Source organism: Bombus impatiens, unplaced genomic scaffold (genome assembly GCF_000188095.3).
Source record: "Bombus impatiens unplaced genomic scaffold, BIMP_2.2 scf_0208, whole genome shotgun sequence".
Lineage (NCBI taxonomy): Eukaryota > Metazoa > Arthropoda > Insecta > Hymenoptera > Apidae > Bombus > Bombus impatiens.
Genome location: NT_176627.1, coordinates 53,814 through 81,024, shown reverse-complemented (window position 1 = coordinate 81,024; position 27,211 = coordinate 53,814). Strand labels below are relative to the sequence as shown.

The window sequence follows — 27,211 nt, the reverse complement described above, 5'->3', positions numbered from 1 at the left end:
TCCCACCTTTTCTCGCGGGCTTCTCTCCTCGCGATCGTAAAAGACGACGATGACGTCGCGCGCCAGGACGCGCTTCTCTTTCTCTCTCTTTCTCTCGTTTTCTGACGTCTCTTATCCCTACCACACCGCGTATGCGTGTCTATATGTGTGTACACTATACGTGTACAGACTCGCCGTGAGCATTTTCTACGTACGGGCTTGTGAAAACATACACCGCTGCGGAATTTATCTTTAGAATCGGCGACGCTACAACGCCCGATCGCGCCGCCGCTTATTTTCACTCGGGTCCTGGAGAGCTCTTGCCCAACGCGGCGATCCGAAATTCAGAGTATCTGGGAAAAGACAGTGGAGTCTTTGATGGAGTTTGAGGCACATTCGAGGCATTGAGAGAAAAGTGGAGCTTCCTTTCTTTCTTTTTGTCGTCGCCTCCTCTGAAGCAAGTAACGTGGTGATAATTACCATGGAGATGATTGTATTGAAAATTCGTAGAAGGATCAGTATATTTGAGACATTAATTCTAATGCTCAACAAATTGTGTAATTCGTTGTTTGAAACAGATGCGAGAGCAAAATATTCCACTTTTAAAAAAAGGTCGAAAAATTTCATTATAAATTCCATATGTTAAATAAAGTCATACATAACGCAATTATTGATATTTATTTCCTATAAACAGTAGAAAGTATATACATATTTTTACATTATGAATATGAGATTTATACTCCGATAGTGGAAATGCAGAAAATCTTCAGCGTAAAGAAATAATTATTTATCAATTGATTCTTCGAAAGGATCTTCGATCCTTAAAACTACCTTTAAAAAAAGGAGAAAATATATCGTTACGACTAAAACCGAGAATAAAGAGTATCATTAGAAGACTTTGGACAGGAATTGTATAACTGTACCAAGAAGGAAGCGAAGTAGCACTGTACGCCAGTAAAAGAGATAGATCCATTCGGGATTACGTTCGTAATTCCTTGATCCAGTTTCCATAGTTACCAAGATCAAAGTCACCGGGATTGTTGCAAAGTTGCTATAAAAACTTAGATACTCTTCTTCGATTACCTTAATACCAATTAGAAAAAAAAAACTTACCATTGATGGCCTTAAAAATACGTAGATTATTTATCGCGACAGATAAGATAATCTTCGTGGAAAAGATTTCTTAAAACGGGTATCAATTGTGTGACCATTCGCAAGACGGAAATGTAACGCGTGAAAGATAAAAATACACGATCGTAACAATGTCTCGTGTATCGCGTCTCCAGCAGGAAGATCCTAATATTAGGCGGCGACAATTTTGGCATTGGGGTTATAGGTATCTCGCTCGGTCTCCTTGAGTCAAGTCGTGTCATGGTCAATTCGCAATGACTCGGACAACGCTTTTAGCCTGGCCGTTTGTGTAGTTATTTCAAGATTTACCGAATAATTCGAGCAATTTCCAAATGAGTAATTTCGATAGCGATCACATGGAAACTTGCTGAATATTATACTTGATCTCTATGTTAGATATTAATATGCAGTCTTTATATGGTAATCGTCTGATTTGACGACTTAATTTCAATGGAATGCGTTCTTGATGGGAACGGTGAAAATTTCGCCAGGCAATTTGTCGACGCGCGAAATCTTTTGCGTAAGTTTATCGGTCACCACATCCCATACATTCATGCATCGGTCCGATTCAATACCGTAAAAGGAAAAAGTAGGTAAGGGTCCCTGCGCAGCCTTGACTCATATACAGTCTGTTTAAGTACTGGCTCGTGTGCGTTTATGAGCGTACGTACTTCTGACATACCGATCACCGGCGAAAAGTCAATGAATACGCCGCGTCTGTTTACCTGCGATGTGATCTGAACACGCGATCACATGGATACTATAGAAAATTCAATTAATTATCGTCGATCTTTTTCATTTTTCTTAATTAACACGTTAAAGTGCAGTGATTCATTGAGATAATCTTTTATCCGCGATCTCTTTCGGTCAACTTACGCTATTATATTATATTTTCCAGTATCATAAGATAAGGGAAAATTCCAAGGACTTGCTTGATATTTTCTTTACTTTGTATCTTCTTGAATTTTGCTTTTTCATATTGCATTTATAAAAGAGATTTTCAAGGATTCTGTTGACTACTTTTTTTACACCCAGATTCTTAACAAAAGTTAAGGTATTTATAGAATTATCATAAAGTGTTATTCTTTTTAATTGTACATATACAATTTTCAACAACGCTATATTTACATAACTTTTTCGGTCTACTTACACTATTATATTTTCCAGTATCATAAGATAAGGGAAAATTCCAAGGACTTGCTTGATATTTTCCTTAGTCTGTATCTTCTCGAATTTTGCTTTTTCATATTGTACTTGTAAAAGAGAATTTCAAGGATTGTGTTGACTACTTTTTTTACACCCAGATTCGTAACAAAAGTTAAGGTATTTATAGAATTATCATAAAGTGTTATTCTTTTTAATTGTACATATACAATTTTCAACAACGCTATGTTTACATAACTTTTTCAGTCAACTTACACTATTATATTATATTTTCCAATATCATAAGATAAGAGAAAATTCCAAGGACTTGCTTGATATTTTCTTTAGTCTGTATATTCTTGAATTTTGCTTTTTCATATTGTACTTGTAAAGGAGAATTTCAAGAATTGTGTTGACTACTTTTTTTACACCCAGATTCGTAACAAAAGTTAAGGTATTTATAGAATTATCATAAAGTATTATTCTTTTAAATGTATATATACAATTTTCAACAACGCTATGTTTACATAACTTTTTCAGTCAACTTACACTATTATATTATATTTTCCAATATCATAAGATAAGGGAAAATTCCAAGGACTTGCTTGATATTTTCTTTAGTCTGTATCTTCTTGAATTTTGCTTTTTCATATTGTACTTGTAAAAGAGAATTTCAAGGATTGTGTTGACTACTTTTTTTACACCTAGACTCTAGAACTGTATGAAGCTTAACAAAAGTTAAGGTATTTACAGGATTATCATAAAGTGTTATTCTTTTAATGGTACATATACAATTTTCAATAACGCTGTTTACATAACTTTTATCACCTGATTCTTAAGGTGGTAATAAAAAAAAAAATTTTCTTGTCAATCGCGCATGGAAACTTGATGACATAATGATCGAAGTGCGTTAAAAAGTAAGTAAAAATCCAAGCGATGGTAGTTCTTTTAATAATCTTCTGTAATTGAAAAATTAAATGAAATCATGTTGCACGATGTTACTTTCAATTTCATCGAGCTTCATAAGGCAGCAGGGTTTATCGAATCGGTTATTATCGCGGTATGCCAACAATTAACAGAGAAGGCAACCTTGGATCAACAATTAGGATGCTTATTATAAAGCAGTCCGTCATTATTTCAACGTATGCGTACGTGTCCTTAGTTAGTACTTACCTTATGCAGGATATATTGCACCGGCGAGGTCGAGGCACCTTCTGTCCTAATTCTACTTCATCGACATAAGCCTTTATAAGTAAGTTGAGTCACCTTCTCGTTAGCCCCTACTTTGTCATACACCTTAATTTCTCCGTTGGAATTGATGCGCGATCGATCAATCGGACGAGACATAAACATAATGAAAATGATGAATTCTCAAACCTCAAATTGTTCAACTCACCTTTATTTTAGCTAAACTATCGTTTAAATCTAAAACAAGGGAACGAATGAAAAGAACACGGACACAGGGACAAAAGTGCAATATGCAAGACGAATAATTTTCATCGCAAACTTTATTGTTACAACAATTATTGCCAAAGGAAGATCTCCCTCGAGAATCGAACGAAATCTTCCTACGTGCGACTCGGAACTTTTTACGATGGAAGGACCATCGTCCTTCCATAAATAAATAGAACGCAACAATAATTTATTCACCCTTATATCGTACATTATCGCTGCGATCGGCCGTGTACAAGCAAAATGAGGTATCAAGATTGTGACTCTTGAGGAAAATGCAACTGTGTGCACACGGTCGCACGCGCCATAATAAATGCATCGATGTACATGATAATCGACCGTGTGTTTATGTATATGTATATATATATATAATATGTATATTAGTGTGTAACTCGGGTATGTATGTATGTATATCAATGTGTATCTGTGCCTGTGTATATATGTTTGTTAATGTATGTATATATATGTATGTATATATGTTTAGTAATGTCTGTGTAGGTACATATTTATAATATACAAACATACGAGTAGATACCTTTTTTCATACATACAAGATACAAGCAATACCCTCTAGTAAATATATACAGCAGTGACAACGCGATTTTTTTGTTTTCTTCTGCAGGAACGTCGCGAGAACCACTTGAAAGGATATTCAAGTGCACCGAGTTCCTAATGCATAGTCGACGCCAGCGATTCCGTCTGTTCTCGATGGAAATAGTCTTGATATTCCAAGCCAACGTCTAATGCTTAACGGAATCCGCGATTTTCCAAAACTTTTCTTCTCACGAAAACGACCATGCTTGAGTCGCGCTGTTTGGAACGGCGACCGCAATTTAAACGAATTAAATTGTTTGCAAGTATTTATTACTTCGTGACGCGTGTATGTGTGAGAGATTTCTTACAGAAACGTTTAATAGAACGAATTAAACACTTAAGAATTTCTCAACGAAGAGATTAAAATTGTTGATCCTGCTTGATTATCGTAACACTCACACCTCGTTAATTAATTTAATTAATAGATCGTAAATCGAAGATTGATCTTTCGTAAGAATACCATGCAATGTATTAGGTATATCTCCAATTGGACGATTAAAGACTGGGGAACAGACCTTTAAACTCACGAACTAATGGTAGTGTACAGGGATAATAATATATTAATTCTCTGAATGTACAAAGTATACGCTGTACACGTGTAGTCGTGTAATTCTCAATAAATTCTCCAGTTGTTGTTTTCAACGAGGATAATATTTCAAAAATTTCCCATCGCGTTTTCACGAATCGTTTTTTACATCGCTTTGAGACACTACAAATCTCAGATGATTTATCGACAGTCGTCGAAAAAACGACGAACTACAAACAAAAATAGGCAGAAAAAGGAAGAAAAATTAACGGAGGAAATAAACGCACGCAGTCTTTCCGAAAGAGGATTTAAGATGCGTTTATCCAGCGTTTATCTGTGTACATTGTACATTTGAGCCAGAACGAGAGTCCTGCTAAGGAAACTGCAACTTCCTGGCGGTACATAGCAGTAAAACAATAGAAAAATAAATAACTAAATTGGCTATCATCGATTTGAGACGTTTGCTTTATTTTCTTTACCATCAGCTTATTCGATCTTTCCGGAGAAAAAGTAGAAAAATCTAAGATGATTTAAGAGAACGTTGAAGGAACAAAATGTCGTCTCGAATCGATCTCTTAGTTGCTAATATAAAGTGTTCCGAAATTATCCTTTCGTTATGTTGTTTTTAATGAATGAAAAACTGTAATAATAAAAGGGACGATTAAAAGAATAGATAAGTAACAGATCGCTAACATTTATGCAAATTTATATTTTTATAAACAAATATAAAGAAATGTTACCTAAATATTTAGATTTCTTATTTTTGCATCCTTAAATTTCTTATAAGCGTATAAAAATTCTGCAACTAGACATCACAAAAGTAGTGAAGGATGATATGACGAACACAATCGTATAATGAAAAATACAATGACAAAAATCTACGGATGAATAAAGGCCGCTTCCGTGGTCGGATATTTTCGGCACACTCTATAAATACAGTTTAAAATGCGCACACTTATATGCCTGCTTTCTGTTGAACTTACATCAACGTCCTAATGCATTTTCAAGCTAATTCCGGAAGGGGAGGGTTTCTAAATGCGCCGACAGCGAGGATTCACAGGCTCCGCAGTCAATTCTCTCTTTCTCTCTCTCTCGTACATACAAATTTGTATTTTCTTTTTTTATGTGTTTTTCATTTGACTTTTTTTCTATAACTATCTTCGTTTTTTGCTTGACTACAGGTGGGTCTGAAACGGGTGCAAATAAAAGAAACCAGGATAAGAAAATATTTCGGTAAAAAAAGGGTGAAAAGAAAGTGAAAATAAAGTGCGCCGAGGGTGGGTTTACGTAAACGATACGAGGTATCGATCGATCGATCTTTACCGACAGGGGTACATACACGTATATATCATACATATATGTATATTATATATACGGGGTGGTTGGTAACTGGCGGTACAAGCGGAAAGGGGGTGATTCTACGCGAAAAAAGAAGTCGAAAATATAGAATAAAAATTTTTCGTTTGAGGCTTTGTTTTTGAGAAAATTGACTTTAAATTTTCGCTCGGTACGCGTGCACTTTGTCACGTCTCGTTATAACGGATCTCACTGTAGATCGTTGTCTCGATTGACGTTATTTTTTTAATTTTTCCATCGAGACAACGATCTACAGTGAGATCCGTTATAACGCGTACCGACCGAAAATTCAAAGTCGATTTTCTCGAAAACAAAGCCTCGAATGAAAAATTTTTATTCTATATTTTCGACTTCTTTTTTCGCGTAGAATCACCCTCCTTCCGCTTGTACCACCAGTTACCAACCACCCTGTATAACACATACAGTGACTCATGGCAGTATTTGAATACGTATAATAATACAATTTTCATCGATATATTATCTGTGTTATACAAAACATTTTGAAATTTAATTAGCATCGAAACGAGATACAACTGTCATGTTCTTATTGGTAAAATTTCGAATCAATTTGAAAATATATATAGAAATTGCGAGACATTTAGTGCAAACATATATTTAGTAGAAAATTCGTATACATCAAGAACATACAGCATTTCAGTATATTAACATTACTGAAAATATTAAGGTTTATTAACAACAATAGAACGTTTAAATATTTTTGCTATTTCTGCGAAATGTATACTTGCATTCAATTTGAAACTTCTATATACACTTTCAGTTTTGTTTGAAAATTTTCTGATACGATTAATGATAGTCACGTGGCACTATAGCGCTAATAAAATTTCAGAATGGATCGTATAGTACACGTAATATATTCATAATTTCAAATATTACTTTCGCTAGCCACTGTATATTTAACTAGAAATCGAACGACGAAAATATATAATTGAAAGGAGAAGTTACCCCCGACGTACGAAAACGCGCGTATTTCAAATCGCGATAACGAAACGATAACAGAAACAGTCATAAGAATAATAGTAACTGCTTTATTTAAATAATATCAATAATCATGGTGATAGTAATAATCATAATGGTAATGATCATAATCGTAATAGTATGTATTGCCGAAATATCTCGGTTAAGTGACAATTTGTTTCGCAACAGCACAATTGCTCGCATTATGCATCTGAATCTTTTCATATTGTTTCAACGTATTTATGTATAATATTGATACATTTACCTTTTACGTATGATTAATACGTATGTTTTCACGTTTCCTTGTTTTCTTCAATAGAACAGAAATGGACCGGCCTTCTAAAATATTTCTAGGAAAGTTGGTCTTCCACTATATATTTTTTTTTTTTCGTGCAATGAAAATGGAAAAAAAATATTGCTTCCTTATGAATAATTAAAAATAGTAGCAGGCACTTTTAAATTAGAATGTTACAAATGTATAGCTTGAAACACATGGCGTGAGTGCAACCGATCCATAACTGTTGTTTACACTCTTTAACGTTTTAACTCTTTAACCAGGCAATTAAATTTGAAGACAGGAATTGTTATAGACACGATAAAAGATGGCAATGTGTAGTAATAAAATGTGAAAATTAATATTAAGCTTATTAAGATATCAACGCGTTTCGATTAATGCCTTAAACGCTAGTCGTTTTATTAACATATATTGCTAGGTTAAAGGGTTAATTATTCCAGCGACTGCAATCGCTTTTAATTGCTCTTGCAACCTCACTCGTGCACGCATTTTTCTCTCTACGCAATTGAACATTTTCAATGGCACGTTTGGTTTCACGATTTCTCTACGCAAATCTACTCGAAACTATATCTTTCGGAAATTTTCCTCGAATACAAAGAGGACCGGCTTTCAGATAATAAAGTCGAAGTAAATATTAACGCGAATAAATCACATTCCATCGAAAGCTTATGTAATTTTGTACGCAACTGCAAAAGAATCTAACGAATACCGAGGAAAGTATATCTTTAAAAATATCAATTAACATGCAATACGTCTTGTAGAATTCTACGGCAGCTTCTCGACTTCTTTTCCAAAATCAATTTCTCGAGATTATTTCGTATTCTGCCATCTTCGAACCATTATCAAATCTGAAGATTTACTAGATAACTCGAATCACAAGGACATAAAGTCTCGAGAATTTGAAAGAAGAAGCACGAAGTGGAAGAATGTTTGCGAATGATCGCGAAACGAGCCACTCCATAAAAAATCGTCATTTTATCCTGCCATTTCCTCCGCACGCTCGCAACCACGTTATCGCAGCCGAGGAATTCGATTGTTTTCCGTTTTCGTCTCTTCGATCGCGATATGCGGTATATTGCTTCGATAATAATTCCCTTAATGCGAGTCTTCTCGTTTTTCTTTTTTTTTTTTTTTGCTTTTCTCTTTTCATTCGTTTACACGATTATCAAAAAACATACGACGCGATGACGTTGACGCAACGAAAAAGGAAGAAAAGAACGAAATCTTATGCAGTTAGTTAAGTAGACACTTAGACGCAAGGCTGATTTATAGTCACGAGAGGATTAAGATCGTAGTTATGCCTGACTATCGTACAAACCGGTTAAACAGGCATAGTTTCTCTTCTAATTATCTACAATTCGACAATATTAAAAAAATGATCGAGTATGCGGTAATAAAAACGAGTTAAAAATATCGTTAATTTAACGATGTATATGAAAGGATGAAGTAATTAGACGTGTTCGTATGATCACAGATTTCGACGATAAAATCTGAATTGCTTCTTGGTTTCTTAAATCATTCCATTTATCTTTCTACACGCAGTTTATACGCGGTCCTTGTTGGATTACATTTCTAAAAAAAACTTGAATTTATCTTATAGTCCCGCTTCTTTGGATCCTTATGGCTCCCGGCGTTGAACTCTTAACACATTTTGCACGTTCCTCATGATCGACACATGGTTCGCGCTGGCACGTTTGAAACTCGTTCTCACTTGACTGTACTTCGAAAGGGACCTTCTCTGTTCCACAAAATTCCTCGTGTTGTTCGTTTCTTTCTGAATACGAGCACAAAAAACATCAATTCTGTGATTTCTATCGTTTGCTCAATTAACATCACTCTTCTTTCAATGAAACCTTTTTTATGTACGATTAATCCGTTTTTCAATGATTTAATTCCACTTGCATCGTACTTTGCTTCCGATTGTACGAATAAAGAACGAAACGACCAAGATTAGTCAATTAATCGGATTGAATTGATTGTAAAATACGGGACAAACGTTAGAAATGGGAACACACAAACAGGAAAAAAATAGAGCGATCCTGAATGTAGATAAATTTCGATAAAGTGAGTTAATAAAAGACAGTTGATTAATCTCTTCTACATAGAGTTAACACGATACCGTGTTCAAAGCACACACAACACAGAATATGTTATTCAGTGTGGAATGTGATATGCCGGTTTAACGGCTTGCGAACGATTATCGACAAACAATTGAAATTTGTGACAAAGAGAAGCGTAAAAAGCGACGGATCTTCGACTGATTGCGCTCAGAGAAATTTATTAACAACGATATTTTTCGTTGAATTGGTTCGTTTTGTCGTTTGAAACGAAAATTTCTTTTCTCTGGTTAGCAATAATACTTAATTGGCACGAAATCTTCTCTAAGCGCGTTTCCATCGATCCTAATTTAATCTCATCTTAATCCTCCCTGAATTTCTACTTGGAGCATTCCTTCAAGTACAAGCATTGGAATCACTCGCAGAACTCGAACGTACGATGCGATATGTTTGTTAAAAAAATATCACACTTTCAAGATCGCTAATAAACACTGGTACTGTCCTTTCGCACACTAGCTACCATATATATGTATATAACAAGAATGATAATACACGATACTCCATAAAACAGTATCTCGAGTTAACAAAGTTACGAGTTTATCAAGCTTCTGTGTTCATCTTTTTCCTCTCGGTCGTACAATCTGTGTCCACGGGTTAAAGCTTTTCCAGGCGATTTAACCTTTGAAATTTTCAGAGGTGCCAGCTTCGATGCAACAGCGACACGTAGATTGGTTCATAGTTTCTTATCGAGTAAGTAGTTTTACGCTACGTTGTACGAATCACGTTTCCTTATTGGAAGTCAATCGCAATGGAAATACTACTTGAATTTTCGTTGGAAATTTGTAAAATCAGTGTAAACGACAATTTGTACTCGAACAATATCTTACACCGATCGATTATCTATGAAAACGCATTTGTGAAACGATTGATTATTTATTTATTATATTTGCCCTGGATTTCAATGGTTAAATCGTAGATTTAAAAAAATAGAGAACGAGAAAAGAGAAATGAGCGCGTTCCTAATCGTTGTGATTGTCAAACACGCTTTTTATTGAATAAATAAAGAGAAATAAGTCAACTACGCTAACTTACAAAAATGAAGTGATTCTTTTCTATTAGGTAAAAAAAAAGAGAGAAAATATAATAAACGTAGAAAGTAAAAGACGCGATTAAAGCTAGGAAATAAAAAGTTCTCGGAGAAAGAAGAAAAACACGGACCGATCACCGAGATTGCGACTAGATTTTTACCACCGTTTTCCTAAATACAACATATCGACTGTCGAAAGCGTTTCATTCAGGACAATATATCATTATACGTGTACGTATGTGTTAATTGAACAACATTTTGGTTTTTTTTTCAAAACGTTCCTTTAACTTTGCTCTGCGGCTACTGTAATATTTATATATATATAAACTTTTTGTTCATTCATATATATATATATACGTACACGGTACCAGCGGCACTCCCGTTAATTAATATCATTTATCGTATCGCGTATAATACAGTTTGCGCAGTTACTATATTTATAATATTCATCGAGATCGTCGATGAATTCTGCAACTGATTTCGAGTTTCGAAAGTGTAATGTTAATATTCAATTTTATTAACTCTGCGGAATATTTCTGACACGTACGATTTTCTTCATTGAAACTTTTCGAATTTTCGAAATTATAGATTTTAATTTTTAACTTTGTAGCAAATCTATTTTCGATATCTATAATTTTTTTTTAATCTTCCAAAATTTTAAAGTCTCAGGAGACGAATTTCTTGAGCTCTGCAGAATATTTCTGACATACAGGATTTTCTTTATTGAAATTTTTCGAATTTTCGAAATTATAGAAGATTTTAATGTTTAACTTTGTAGCAAATCTAGTTTTGATATCTACAATTTTTTTTTAATCTTCCAAAATTTTAAAGTCTCAGGAGACGAATTTCTTGAGCTCTGCAGAATATTTCTGACATGTAGGATTTTCTTTATTGAAATCTTTCGAATTTTCGAAATTATAGATTTTATTTTTTAACTTTGTAGTAAATCTATTTTTTATATCTATAATATTTTTTTAATCTTCCAAATCTCATGAGTCGAATTTCTTGAGCTCTGCGGAATATTTCTGAAACTGGCAGCTACTTTTATTGAAATTTTAGCGATTTTCAAAATCTTTAACGTTTATTATCCGAATTTTTGTTTTAAAAATGATTTCAATCAATACTTCCACATTTCGCTACCAATACATTTCAGAGTTCACCGACCATCTCGACAATAAATGCGGTATACACGTTTCCTTTTATGTGTGTACAGTGTACATATGTATAAGTATATGTATAATTACGTACAGGAGACAGACAGAACGTGAGACACATATAGGTACATGTACACGACCGTTGGCTATATTATTGTAATAAAAACGGGATTGAGGACTGCGTCCTAATTAGATTGTAAGTATTATTTACATCTCCTTCGTCCGCGGGTCATTTCATTTCCTCGTTTTACACCTTTCATTCCTCTCCAGCGCCTTCCTCTTAACGTTTACAACTAACTAACGTAACAACAAGTAATTGTCAGTTACGATAAGAGGTAATGAATGAATATATTTCGCGACAATTTCCCATCACGTGTAACCTAAACGTCGTCACTCGTAAAGCTCGGCGATTCGATGATCATACAATTTTACAGCTAAATGCTAGGATATGAACAAGCAACGAGAAAACGAATTATGTAACTGTAATAATGGCACGAGTTTTTCTTTTCTGAGAAAAGTGTCACTAAATATGGTTGTTAGGTGAATAAGTGTATAAGTTTCAAAATTCGTATGTAGTCAAACAAAGTGGTTATCCAACGAGTGTGTATGTAAGTTTGGAACATTATATAAAACTTTATATAATGTGTAATTAATAATAATAATAATTATATAATATATAAAACTTTTGCAAACGATTTGAAAAATATAAAAATATAAAATTTTCAATAGGAGATAAAAAAATATTTAAAAAAGATAGAAACAGGTTGTCTGCGTTGAAATTAAGTCAATTGATAATTGCTTGATACAGAAATCGATTAAAATCAAACTACGCTGCTCAAAATAATTAGAGGATTGTTATTATAAACGGTTCCATTTTGTTAATCAAGTAAACAAAGCTAGAAACATTTATAGGCTTGATAGATTGAAACGTTGTTAATATGATACTCTAATAAATGTTGAGTTCGAGATAATAATTAAAAGAAGATATACAGATACAAGTAATGGGTATAAAAATTTATTTCGAAAAATCTAAAAAGACAAAACGAACCTCTAATTGTGCTAAGCAGTGTATTAATTCGTGAGATATCGAAACACGTGACATTATTACGTTTAACTAGCTACTTATTGAAAATCGAACGATACGATGAGACCTGACATATAAAAGATACAACTGGAACGATGGATTCTTGAATTCTCCACAAAGTGTTTGTATCCTGAACGAGTATTATACAGTCCTCTAATACTGTAGGCCGAGTTTTATCACGTTGTATAAGCTTCCTGGCCTATCCGACATGCTCCAAAGCTTTAGAATCATTAATTCTTCAACGATTCTTTAATTGCTTCGCGAGAACGCGCCTATTTAAATCATTAATTCATTCCATACGAATAAATGCAAGATTCACGCACGCTGGATGATTAATACTTCGGAAACTCGCGAATCAAGACGAGTACTTCTTCCAACCCACGCAAGCTGTTCGTTAAGTACAGAATCGAATATGATAAAGTATGGTGTCTCAAGTAACACGAAAATGCGCAAGGAATGATTAAAGACATATCAGATTACGTGTCTTCGTTCGACCTTTTCACCCCTTCCACCCTCACGATCCGTCTTGATTCGCGATCAAACGCTTTCCTCTATGATTTATTCTTCTCTGTTCGAGTTTCTTTTTTTCTTTTTTTTTTTTTCTTTCTTTCGAAGATTCGTCGCTACGACGGTGCACCAGACCAAATCCAAACTGACTTGACGTAGGTTACAGGGATGAGCTGCTTTGAATTCACTCTTGCTGCAGTATCTTCTGATTTGAGGAAATAGAGAAACCTTTCAGATAATCTGATCTTTTCGCACGGATCGTTCCAAAGTATATCTTACTCTTAGAAATATAATTTATAAAAATATTTATAGAAAAATATGAAATATCAAACGACGATACTCCGAGGTAAATCGTAAGATTCTTTTTAACGAAATAATACCTATTTTGTGAAACATGAAAGACATTGTCGTGCCAGGACGATCGTTTGAAATGCTTCACCAATACTAATTCTTGACGACAGTAATACTGGGTTAATATGGAATTACCTGGCCGACGTTTTACGCGGTTCTACGTGCTCGACATTCTTTCGCGTGTTGCAAACCCTCGAGCTTGTTTACTCTCGTTAAAATGCACGTACTGGCGAATCACGCGACGAATAATTGCTGATACGAACTTTACGGTGCACGATGTGATTCGTGCGTACGCAGAAATTCGAGGATGCGTTCTCAATGTGTCGCAACAGACGAGTCATTATGTGCAGAAATCTGACAGATTGCTAATTCGATGACCTTTTTTTTTTTTGTTTTAAATGGAATGAATTTTCTTCGTTCGAAGTCGATTTGACCATTTCATTGCCCTCATACTCTCTCTAACAGTATGCTTTATAACTATAAAGCATATAATTTTTAGCAGAGAATTTTTTAAAAATTACCTAGTACAATCTGAAAGAGGACGAATCCATACGAAACGATAAGTGGTATTTTTTTTGCAGGAAGCTTTATTTTCGAATAAATCGATGTTTAAATTTTATCCAGTATGTATGTGTGCAGGTGCATGTAGTCTGATTTATGTCTGCGTCTTATAAGTATCTCTGTGATATTATTGTATTGCTCTGTGGATTCACTGCATTATGCAGTGTAGGCTGAAAAAGTTAAAAAACAAATTTTTTGTGTAGAATTTCTTTGCTAAATGTAGCAAAAAAATAATGTAGTCTATTAATTTATTCAGAAATAGAGCTTCATACGGAATTGTGGATTGTACCACAAATTTAGAAACATTCTATTATACAGGGTGGTTGGTAACTGGTGGTACAAGCGGAAAGGGGGTGATTCTACGCGAAAAAAGAAGTCGAAAATATAGAATAAAAATTTTCCGTTCGAGGCTTTGTTTTCGAGAAAATCGACTTTGAATTTTCGGTCGGTACGCGTGCACTTTATCACGTCTCGTTATAACGGATTTCACTGTAGATCGTTGTCTCGATGGAAAAATTAAAAAAAATTTTATTCTATATTTTCGGCTTCTTTTTTCGCGTAGAAGCGTAGACGCGTTTTTCGCGTGAGATCCGTTATAACGTACGGCACGCGTACCGAGCGAAGATTCAAAGTCGATTTTCTCGAAAACAAAGCGTCAAACGAAAAATTTGTATTCTATATTTTCGACTTCTTTTTTCGCGTAGAATCACCCCCTTTCCGCTTGTACCACCAGTTACCAACCACCCTGTATATGAAAAACATAGAAAGAGTAACCTCTTTGTCTTTTATCTCAAATATATACCTGAAATTGTAGCCAGGTAGTTACCTGAAATTCTAGCCAGGTAACTAAATTAGAAAAGAAGTTATATATAGTAATTTATATCATTGTTCATAACCTGAGATGGTCTCGAATGGGCAACCCTTTATAAACAAACAATAGAATCGACGCTATAAAATATTCTATTCTGAAACTTGAAAAAATTGTTCTGTCATCTAACTTTCCACATGCAGCTTCCTTTACTAAAGTATGCTACAATATAATTAGATCACTAAAAGATCAAACTATACTAAGACCAGCCCAAGATGCTCGAAGCAAAGAAGAATTTCAAATACGACTGTCATGCATCCTTTTCAAACCATTCTCATATTCGAATCGTTTGTAAAGATGTGTATTTAAATTTGAAAAATCATCGCTTTGGAACGTTCCGTGCGCGATCGAATCGGTACTTCTTTATGAATTCCACACAAAAGACAGGGACTCGACATAGACACGAAACGCAGACGAGACCAAAGACACGACGAATGTATGATACGAGGTCAAATCTTTTTTTCTTCTTTTAGACGATCGCGTTGCGCGACGCAGATGACACGCTTCGCGACACGTCGTCGTCTGGGGGCAGTTCATTAGTTACAAATACCCTCGGCCACTCGGGGGAAACATTTACACAGTCCGATCGATCGGTCACTGGGCTCTCATTACGCACTTACCGCTTTGAGGAATCGGTCGAGGAAGATACAATAATGATAGTTGGAGATCGTGAACCTAATTTTATGCCCATTATTTTATTGCCATATCTGCAAATTGCCTATATAGGCGAAAGTCGTGAAACAATCTTACATTTTTCATTGAAATATAATCTAACTTACGTATACTGTAAGTTTCAAGTATTTACACGACGATGCAATCTCCAAATATCGCTACCACAACTTTTGCAGTGACCAATCGTTCAAAGCTACGATTACCAACTTACCATTTCTGTAGTAAGACTGGCTAGCGCCTCCTCGACGGTGGCAGCGATTCTCCCTCCGTCATCGTGACGCTGGCTGCCTCTGATCGGTGTGGTCGGACAACCTAAAATTATCGTTAATCGTCATAGTGCAAAATAAAGATCAGCCTGTTGCTGTAGCTCGATCACCGAAGCGTAGATACGTGTTTGTCTAGTGGTAGTGTTCGAGTCGAATCGGCTATCTATGGGAAAGAGAAACTAAGGAGAAACTTTTAATTTATAATAAATAACCTGCTCTTCAAAAGGACCAGCAAATCATATTATTTTTCTTCTCGTTTTATTCTAAATCTCATGTTAAGAGCGTGTGATTATTGAAAGTGTGTGGTGACGTAATTTTTCATTTTATATAGATGGTCCTTTCGAGATTTTTACTTGTAGTTATCAAGATGCATCGATAAGAAAAAAAGCGTGCATCGTTCTAATCGATGACTACGTGTGACAAGAAGCGTGTGTAGCTATTTCACACAACGATATTCATATGCGAGTGTAGCGAAAAATCAAAGAGAAAACTAAAGAGATAGAGAAAAAGAAAATGTTTAGACTTATCTCGAGAGGTAACATCGGTTCTAGGCGATGCCCGTTCTTGCTTTAAAAGGAACCATAAAAGAAGTAAAACAAACGTGTGTATGGGTTTTTCAGCGAGAATGAGATCTCGTGTACTTTTTTCTTTTGCAATTGTCGCTTTATTGTCGCTCTCATCGTCGAGAAATAAACGTGTTCGAATATTTTGACAAGATTTTGAAATCACCTAGACAGGACTAAGAAAAGTGGTTGTTGGATTGTATCGTAATTATTCAAAGAAACAACCGAAGATGCTCGCCCCGTTTTTTCGTTTCAGCTTTCATACCGCTTTATTATTAATCGTTACTTTAGTTTTCGACGACGAGCACCTTCGCAGCATATGTTACACGATCGATGGACTTAAGAGCATTTTTTTACCGTGACACTTACGGAGAATAACCTCGAGACATGGTCTACAACACATAGGCGATGAGATTAAATTTAGGCACTGAGTTTTTGTTATTCGTTTTAACTTCCTTTCTCTTTCCATTCCTTTTTCCTTCGACTATGATCAATTCGTCGCATGACCTTTCCAATTCGATTAAAACGAGTACAAGGTATGTAATTGAGACTAGAATTAAACCTACGTAACGTAAGTCATTTAACAAGATTAACACTTTTAATTCTTCGTACAAATCAGTATCACAACGATGATTTCATGATTAGATGAATTTTCTTCAAATATAACGAAGAATGAGGTACGACGAGTATACCATGGTAAAACGGTGTAACTTAATTTGCTGTAAAACTCATTTAGTTTCCGGATTACGTAATAACGTTGGTATACAGAATGCAATCGATGTAGGTGGTTAACAACATGTAGGTTTGTGTCATGATCATAGAAACACTATCGTTATTTATCTCGATGATTATGCGGCATGTATCTGAATTAACAGCTAGCTAGTAACACGAGTCTCTATGTATTTTACACATTTATTTCAGCACGGAGTGATTCCCCGTTTACAAATAGCAGAAATAATATTTCTATCGACATAAGCTTAATATTACGAGCTTAATACGCAGTGCTTCGAATTACTTGGACAACGCTCGTTTCAGAACACTACCTTAAATCGTGGCACGTTAATCAGACTTCTGATTGCTGGCGCGAGCGCTGCGTTGATTGCCCATAAATCGACATTCTTCGAAAATAACCTCGGTTCAAAAAAATATAATATCACCGTTGAATTAACTTGCACGTTTTGCCGTTTAATTATTCTATTTTCTCTTTTTTTCAGAAGATAAATGATTATAGTTTGCTGAATTTTGTCGGTTTACTGCTCGAGGCTATCCTTCTTTATACTATGAATGGCACTAAGATCAATGGTTTTTATACCTTTTGTATAGCGAAATTCAATAGAGACTGTTCTATTTATCTGTGTTCTAACAAAAGCAACAGTAACTACTAAGCAAGTAACGAACGTAATAAAGAGAAAATACAGTCACGAAATTTTTGTGCACCCTACGAAGGCTACCTTTATTAAATAAAGATTCGAACGCTTACATATGCAAACTTGAATGGCCGAAATAATGTACAGCAAAGTAATTTGCTTAGACGAGCAGATGTCAATAGGAAGATGGAAGTCTTAAGACTTATGTCAGTAAAATTTGAAAAGGATTCAACAACGTAGGTAGGAGTTATGATACGTTTATTAGAAACACGCATTGTAAGTGACTCACAAAAGTATTTGAACGCTACATATATTATTATATTATTTAATATTAATATTTTGTTGGACCATCTTTAGCAGCAATAGCGTGTCTCAATCGACGTTCCATACTGTAAACCAATGATTTTGTAACACTACACTCAACGGAGTTCCACATTTCTATAATTTCATCTTACAATACCTGCTTTGAGATTATATGAAATTTATTTCATCTTTTTCCGATTTCAGCCCATAAATTTTCAATCGGATTTATGTCTGGACTTTGCGGTGGAGTAATTAACATGTGTGGTGTGTTATATACGATCCATCCTTTCACAATTCTAGCAGCATGCTTAGGATCATTATCTTGTTGAAAGTGGAAATCTTTCAATAATCCTAATTCATGGGCACTTTCTTTAAGGTTATTTTTTAAAATATTGAAATACTTATATTTATCAAGTATTCCATTAATAAATATCAAACTTCTGATGCCACCAGGTGATCCACCTCCGTGTTTCACTGTTTCATGCAAATGTGGAATTTCCAATTTCGTATTTGGTTTTCTCCAGTCATAATTTTGACCATCTAAGCCAAGAATGTTAAACTTTGACTCGTCCGAAAAGATGACTTTGTCCCAAAAAGAATTATCTTTATTAATATAGGTTTTTCAAAAGTCAATCTTTTTTTATGATTTACAGCGTTAATATATGGCTTCTTTCGCGGTACTCTGCCATGAAAATCATTGTTTCGTAAGATTCGTCGACATAATTCCGGGAGAACTTCTTGATCAAACATATCAGCTACCATACTTGCAAGTTAAGGAGCGGATGTAGTAGGATTTTTTTCAATTCGCGAATGATATATTTCTCCTCTCTTCCAGTCAATTTCTTTGGTCGACCTGATCGAGCTTTGTTTGCAAATGTTCCCTCGTTCTTTGACTTTTTTATGATACAATATATTGTGGACTTACTTCTGTTCACAATTCCGGCAATCTCGTTACATGATTTGCCATCCTCGTGTAATCGGAATATCATTTCCCTTTCACACTTTTGTTTCAGACCTTTTGGTATTCATTTTAAATGCTATTGTGCACACTTTTACGTTACTGTTACTGAAACGATATCCTAACATCAAGTGAACGTACCAATATTTTCATTTAGCAATGATGTTTATATTCGGTGCGAAGGAAGATGAAAAACTATCATTTTATCACAGCGTTCGAATACTTTTGTGAGACACTTATCATGAATGTTTCTAATAAATGTATCATAACTCCTGTCTATATTATTGAATCGTTTTCAAATTTTACAGATGTAATCTTGACACTTTCCCTATATCATTATAGTTACCAAATTGTTCTAACAAATTAGTTTAATACACCTCGTTGTATTAACTGAATTTTGTAAGTGTAAGCGTGCGAATATTTTCGTGAGTCACTGTAAATTATATAAAAACAAATGATAAATATAATCATAATAAAAGTTAGTATTTTAAGAGTTATTTTATGAAAATATTCGAACATACAAGAAAACAATGTATATATGCAATATTATTACTTCAAACAGATTAAATAATATTTTATGGGAACTTTTTTTGGCTTCAAAATATCTTGCAATTATTCCTCCTGTTATAAAATGGGTCGATGATAATAAAATTTGACAAAATTTTATTTTCATAAAAATATCGCTCTTATAAAGTGCATGAAAACTTTCATGACTAATACCAGCCTCTCAGAAGTAACAAGTAAAAGTCTGATCTTATTTAGGTTACAGCCTAAATCTAAACTCAATATTTGTTCAAATTTTATGTTAAATTACTTGAAATTTTATATCACTTCACCTCTGTTTCTCAGTCAGCCATTATAAATCGACAGGGCAATCAACGGGGTGGTCACGCCCGATGCAAATCCTTTTGTCGCGAAGGTCGAAGAGAAGAAGAAGAAGAAGAAGAACAAGAAGAAGAGAACGAAGGAATCCTCGAGGCACGTAGTGGGAGCCTTCAGGTGGCGTAGTAGATGTTGAGCGCGTACGGGAACTTACCTGCGTCACCGCTGCTGGAACTCTCGGTAAAGGACGGCGTGCCTTCTGTCCAGGTGGGCGTAGAGCCCTCGGCACTGCCAGCGGGTGGTGTCCAGGTCAGACCCCCACCTCCTCGACTACTACCACCGCTTTCTACGCTCAACGAAGATTTCGTTTCCCTCCCGCCGCTTCCGCTTCCGCTACCGCTGCTTTCCAAGTGTACGTCGGATATGCTGAAATATTAATTGAGTACGATGTATTTAATTGTTTTATGTTTGGCACCAAACATTTCAAAATCACGAGTTCCATGTGAATTTCCAAACTTTGAAAGATTTTTACACTGCTCGAGATAATTAGAGCATTGCTATTAAAGACAAAATGTCCGGGCACAAGATTCGGTATAAAATGAAAGTGATACAGGAGACGATTCTCTAAAGTTTCGTATTTTGCGAATAAATTTTGGTTTAACGGTAGGAAGATCGGTGTGTTATTTTGAAACACATTAAAGAATTGACAACAGTTACGATTTTTATCGCTAAGTATAATTATCCACACAAGTTTTTGGTTTCCAAAGACAGTCATCCTTTATTTTTGTAATTTAATTTGCTGTCAAATTCCATAGGGAATTTGCAAATTATTTTGTTGAAAATACAAACAATAAAATCGCTGTATCATCTGGAAGTATATACGGTTGTTGTTGTCGTTTACAAATGTTAAATGTTTTATATTCGATTTAATTCGATAAATACGAGATCTCTCGATTTGACAGAGTTTCTTGTGGAAATTATGGAAGAAAATAAAAGTTCGCTCACCTCACGGCATCGTGATAAGTCTTTGTGAGAGTGACATGGTGCACAACCTTGTTCTGCTTGGAGTGAGCACTGCTTAGACTGCTCGTTAAGATCGTGGTCGGTGCACCCTGTTGAAGTTGACCACCAGAAGCCAAGGTCTGGTCATTTGAGCGCACTGCATCGTCAAAGGGCGGGGGCGGGGTGGAACAAGTGGAAGGAAGGGTGCCACCTACAAAAAGCGCACTACAGTTAGCCCTAATGAACACGATATAGTATGCTTCGTCGTTAAGGGTTCTATGGACAGGGGGGAGTCGTTAGCGTGGAAAGACTTGGCCCTTCAGAGGCGAAAAAATAAAAAAAATATTTCCAACAATTTTGAGCAAATCTTGCTAACCCGATATAATAAATATTTTTTACCTTGTGCCCAAGCAAACAAATAAATACACCCGTGTTAATTATTGATATTGCATTTTATATTCACTTTTATATTCACCGTGTAAAATACTAAAAATATAATAATCCACGATCAAAGCTTTGCACGTTATTTTATCGGGTCAAAGAAACGGATGTGAAAAATTGAAAGCTACTTCTTTCTAACAGGAGACGATTGGGAAGGATTTGAATGCTACCTACTTGACGCTGTCAATTACCATTGATCACAGTAAGCAGTTGCTAAAAAATAAAATTACGAGCACTTCTAACGTTTATTAAACAATACACGGTGCGAATGAGATTCCATTGCATAAGCGTAGTTTGAACATTTTTTAATTAAATTTAGGCTATTAAATTTGCCAGCAACATTGCTGTTCGAGTAAATAATCGTGACGTTAGAAATTAATCAGTACTTCCTATTGAAGTCAGTTCGAATAAGCCATTCTAACTCGACGTGGTGGGACAACAGTTATACATATATTGCGATTCTAAAGCTACATTTACTTGCGTGTCTACAGAGGTGCACAAACAGTAAACTACTCAGCCAACATGTCATACAGCAACTTGATATTTTGCTCGGGGAAGGGTATTTGCACCGTAAATAGTACACTCGTGTGAACGTCCCTTTATTGTGATACAAGAGCACACCATACAAACACACCAATAAGATTCTGCCCTGTTTAGACAACCAAACGATGCATAACAGGACTGACAATTTTTAAATACACCTTTTATATATAGACGTAACTATTTGTAATCTTCTTCCTGGAAACTTTAATTTTTTATCTTCGCTCTTCGTGTGCGATCATATTTTACTCTTCGTAGGCAAAATAGATCGTTTATGGCATGAATTTTTTACCGTATTAGGCTTTCAAAAAACAGAGAAAGATTCTGGAGTATTTCTTAAAGTTTCTGCTAAATTATACAATCAGCCTTTAAATTAAAGGTTCGATATGTTGTCCGGGAAAGATAGAAATACGTTTCGCGGGAATTCTCCAGTGAAATACTGATCAGTTGCCTAGGAAGGGTGAAACGTTCAAACAATCGTCGACTTTTAATATTGTAATAGATGATCACGATCGCTATAGCAAATTCTATAAATACTAAATAGAATAAGAAGTATTTCAAAATATAATAATAACATTTAAAAATCTTTTCCGATTACGTTTTCATAAGTTACGTCTATTGTTGTCCTATCAAAGGATAGAAGATCGCTACGCATGCAGGAATACAATATACTCCAATCGAGACCAGAAATAAACCAATTCTTACACGCACTACATTCTCAAACGTGGAACATCTGCGTGCCGAGGACAGTCGGGCCCGACATTTCAAACGATACCTCGTCGACGCTATAAAATCGACGTCGATACGGCATCGAGCTCAGAGTATACAATAGAACAGTAACGACAAAGTGCATCATCTAGTGGTAGAAAATACCTAAACATTAAAACTACTAACTCCTTCGTTCTCATAGAAGTAATAGTGGGAAAAATATTTTCTTGTTTCTGCATGAGTCTTTGGTTAAACAGATCCATACTGTATCATCTGGAAGTATATACGGTTGTTGTTGTCGTTTACAAATGTTAAATGTTTTATATTCGATTTAATTCGATAAATACGAGATCTCTCGATTTGACAGAGTTTCTTGTGGAAATTATGGAAGAAAATAAAAGTTCGCTCACCTCACGGCATCGTGATAAGTCTTTGTGAGAGTGACATGGTGCACAACCTTGTTCTGCTTGGAGTGAGCACTGCTTAGACTGCTCGTTAAGATCGTGGTCGGTGCACCCTGTTGAAGTTGACCACCAGAAGCCAAGGTCTGGTCATTTGAGCGCACTGCATCGTCAAAGGGCGGGGGCGGGGTGGAACAAGTGGAAGGAAGGGTGCCACCTACAAAAAGCGCACTACAGTTAGCCCTAATGAACACGATATAGTATGCTTCGTCGTTAAGGGTTCTATGGACAGGGGGGAGTCGTTAGCGTGGAAAGACTTGGCCCTTCAGAGGCGAAAAAATAAAAAAAATATTTCCAACAATTTTGAGCAAATCTTGCTAACCCGATATAATAAATATTTTTTACCTTGTGCCCAAGCAAACAAATAAATACACCCGTGTTAATTATTGATATTGCATTTTATATTCACTTTTATATTCACCGTGTAAAATACTAAAAATATAATAATCCACGATCAAAGCTTTGCACGTTATTTTATCGGGTCAAAGAAACGGATGTGAAAAATTGAAAGCTACTTCTTTCTAACAGGAGACGATTGGGAAGGATTTGAATGCTACCTACTTGACGCTGTCAATTACCATTGATCACAGTAAGCAGTTGCTAAAAAATAAAATTACGAGCACTTCTAACGTTTATTAAACAATACACGGTGCGAATGAGATTCCATTGCATAAGCGTAGTTTGAACATTTTTTAATTAAATTTAGGCTATTAAATTTGCCAGCAACATTGCTGTTCGAGTAAATAATCGTGACGTTAGAAATTAATCAGTACTTCCTATTGAAGTCAGTTCGAATAAGCCATTCTAACTCGACGTGGTGGGACAACAGTTATACATATATTGCGATTCTAAAGCTACATTTACTTGCGTGTCTACAGAGGTGCACAAACAGTAAACTACTCAGCCAACATGTCATACAGCAACTTGATATTTTGCTCGGGGAAGGGTATTTGCACCGTAAATAGTACACTCGTGTGAACGTCCCTTTATTGTGATACAAGAGCACACCATACAAACACACCAATAAGATTCTGCCCTGTTTAGACAACCAAACGATGCATAACAGGACTGACAATTTTTAAATACACCTTTTATATATAGACGTAACTATTTGTAATCTTCTTCCTGGAAACTTTAATTTTTTATCTTCGCTCTTCGTGTGCGATCATATTTTACTCTTCGTAGGCAAAATAGATCGTTTATGGCATGAATTTTTTACCGTATTAGGCTTTCAAAAAACAGAGAAAGATTCTGGAGTATTTCTTAAAGTTTCTGCTAAATTATACAATCAGCCTTTAAATTAAAGGTTCGATATGTTGTCCGGGAAAGATAGAAATACGTTTCGCGGGAATTCTCCAGTGAAATACTGATCAGTTGCCTAGGAAGGGTGAAACGTTCAAACAATCGTCGACTTTTAATATTGTAATAGATGATCACGATCGCTATAGCAAATTCTATAAATACTAAATAGAATAAGAAGTATTTCAAAATATAATAATAACATTTAAAAATCTTTTCCGATTACGTTTTCATAAGTTACGTCTATTGTTGTCCTATCAAAGGATAGAAGATCGCTACGCATGCAGGAATACAATATACTCCAATCGAGACCAGAAATAAACCAATTCTTACACGCACTACATTCTCAAACGTGGAACATCTGCGTGCCGAGGACAGTCGGGCCCGACATTTCAAACGATACCTCGTCGACGCTATAAAATCGACGTCGATACGGCATCGAGCTCAGAGTATACAATAGAACAGTAACGACAAAGTGCATCATCTAGTGGTAGAAAATACCTAAACATTAAAACTACTAACTCCTTCGTTCTCATAGAAGTAATAGTGGGAAAAATATTTTCTTGTTTCTGCATGAGTCTTTGGTTAAACAGATCCATATCGTTACAAACTGACAGACGAGAGAGAGAGAGAGAGAGAGAGAGAGAGAAAGAGAGAGAGTGTGATGAAAGATGAAAAAACAGGAAGAATAACTCAAAGTGTATTTGCGCATGCAGGAGAGAAAAGTTTTTTTTAGAATATGCTAATTGAGTAATACTCTATTCAGAGTATGTTTCTCATTTTCAGATTCCAAATTGAAACTTCCTTTAATTCTTCGCATCATCGTGTTCCATGTTGTACATTTTTTAAATATCCTATTGATCCCTTAGATATTTTCATATTTTGGTCCCTTTACACCGATAAAAAAAAAGTGTTTAAGTTTAACATTAGCTTTTTCCTTGGTTACAAGGTTTCCTTTTGAGACTTTCTGTAGCCGTGTAAAAAGGAAGTATTAGGTATCAAAATGTTTGAAGGATGCTCCTGAAACTCGCCTTTCGATTTATCAGACTTGGTCAGAGATTTTAGAATATTAAAATTTTCATTCTTGCTCTTTTTCAAATGTTCGTTATATCTGGCATTCGATCTCGATTTTTCATATATTTGATCATATACTCGATCTACTTGAACTTTATTAGGTACTATAAATGTTTTACTATTTCTGGTATCAATTTTTCTCACATTCTCACACGAATAAACCATGTCTATATTCTTTAATTTTATCGGAACCTCTTCATCAACTTTCGTAACCAAAAAGGTTCTCGTATCACTCTTAAGAACAATCTGGTTTTCTTTATTTTCCAACATTTTCACATCACTCGTTGACTGGTTCAAATTCCCCTCATTCCCATAATCAGGTTTCGAAGACGAAGGCGCAGTTTCACCAGTGTCGATTTTCCTCTTCTTCTCAAAATATTCAAAATTATCGTTCACCCTCGTTGGATCTCTAAAAGGTTGCACTTTTGGCGATGGTTCAGGAGCCAACTTCTTCCTTCTCTGAGCAGACTTTTCTCTGATCTTTCTCAACAATTTACTATCCCTCCTCCGATCCATGAGCCTCTGAACTTCGATCCTTTTCTCAGGATCCCCTTCTTGTTTACTTATCGTAGTATTCGATCTGTCCATCTTGGTAGCTTCGATCTTGCTTCTTTGCGCCATCGTCGTGATCGTCGTGATCGAGGATTCCAGTTCCTTCTGCTTCCTCTTCATTAGCTCATAGTAGGTCTCCGAGTGCTTCTTATCCTTCCGCGACATTTTGTAGTTCATTAGTTCTGGTCTGGACGCAGGGTTCAAGAAGTACGTGAACTTGGCCATGTGATCAGCCTTCGAGCTCGTGGTTCTCTTCTCTCCGCTATCTACGGAATCTTCAACATTAGTTGAAATATTTTTCTCTCTTCGCTTGAAGTTCCCTCTCTCTGGTCTGAACGGATAAGGGCTGGTTCTAATCACGTACGAACCATCGACCTTCTCCACGCTCACGAATTCCTCCTCCTCTTCGTAAACGTCCTCGGCCGGCCAACGGTCGTTCCAACGCACAGGCGTTGGTTCCTCGTGAATGCTTTGGAAGGCAGCTGCAGCCAGGTCGGTCGTTCGATCGTGGAACATCAGACTGTCGTATCGCGGGGATAGGTGTGCAGGAGTTGATGTACGCGCATGCAACACGTTGGTATCGACGGCGGTGGATACAGAAGTAGTGAATGTATCGGTAGCATTTTTATAATCGGAGTAACAGTTTGCGGTGTTCGAGGTGGCGGTGGTAGTGGTGGTACCAGCGGAGAACAGCAAAGAAGAGGTAGTACACGTAGCGGCAGAGTAGATAGTAGAAGTAGTAGTAGAAGTAGTGACGGCGGACGCAGCAGAAACGGTGGAAATGTAATCGGATGTGGGAAGATGGTGCAGGATGCTCGAACTTTCATGCAAGCGGTATCTCGTGATTATGGCTGCTTCGTCACCTCGGCTGGATGTCATCGAGGACGTGGTGGAGGTGGCTGTTCCAGGGCCACGGTGCTCCTCAGAGGACCTCGTGGTCCTCGATTGACCGGTACCTCTTGGAGGAACAGGGGGTGGAATCTTGCCGGAGGGTACCAGATTCGGATTCGGTGGACTGGCGGCGGTCCTGCCCTTCAGGACGGCTGGGTAGCTCGTGACCTTG

The 27,211-nt window shown here is 35.9% G+C and overlaps 1 protein-coding gene across 12 annotated transcripts in view; it reads right to left on the bottom strand.

Annotated features, from left to right (window-relative positions):
• Positions 1–5,941: 5,941 nt before the first annotated feature.
• Positions 5,942–27,211, bottom strand: part of LOC100748690 (phosphatidylinositol 4-phosphate 5-kinase type-1 alpha) — a 40,516-nt gene continuing 19,246 nt past the window's right edge. For 9 of the 12 annotated variants that reach the window (XM_024366312.2, XM_012383302.3, XM_012383304.3 and 6 more), the window contains 4 exons: positions 23,173–23,380; positions 20,286–20,497; positions 16,004–16,104; positions 7,208–9,225 (listed from right to left, as the gene is read on the bottom strand). In XM_024366312.2, the coding sequence (XP_024222080.1) occupies positions 9,070–9,225; positions 16,004–16,104; positions 20,286–20,497; positions 23,173–23,380 (677 nt within the window). In that variant the 3' untranslated portion in view covers positions 7,208–9,069. Of the gene's footprint in view, positions 6,013–7,207; positions 9,226–13,429; positions 13,546–16,003; positions 16,105–20,285; positions 20,498–23,172; positions 23,381–27,011 lie in introns of those variants that run through there. The other 3 variants (XM_024366313.2, XM_012383310.3, XM_012383309.3) reach the window with 3 other exon arrangements.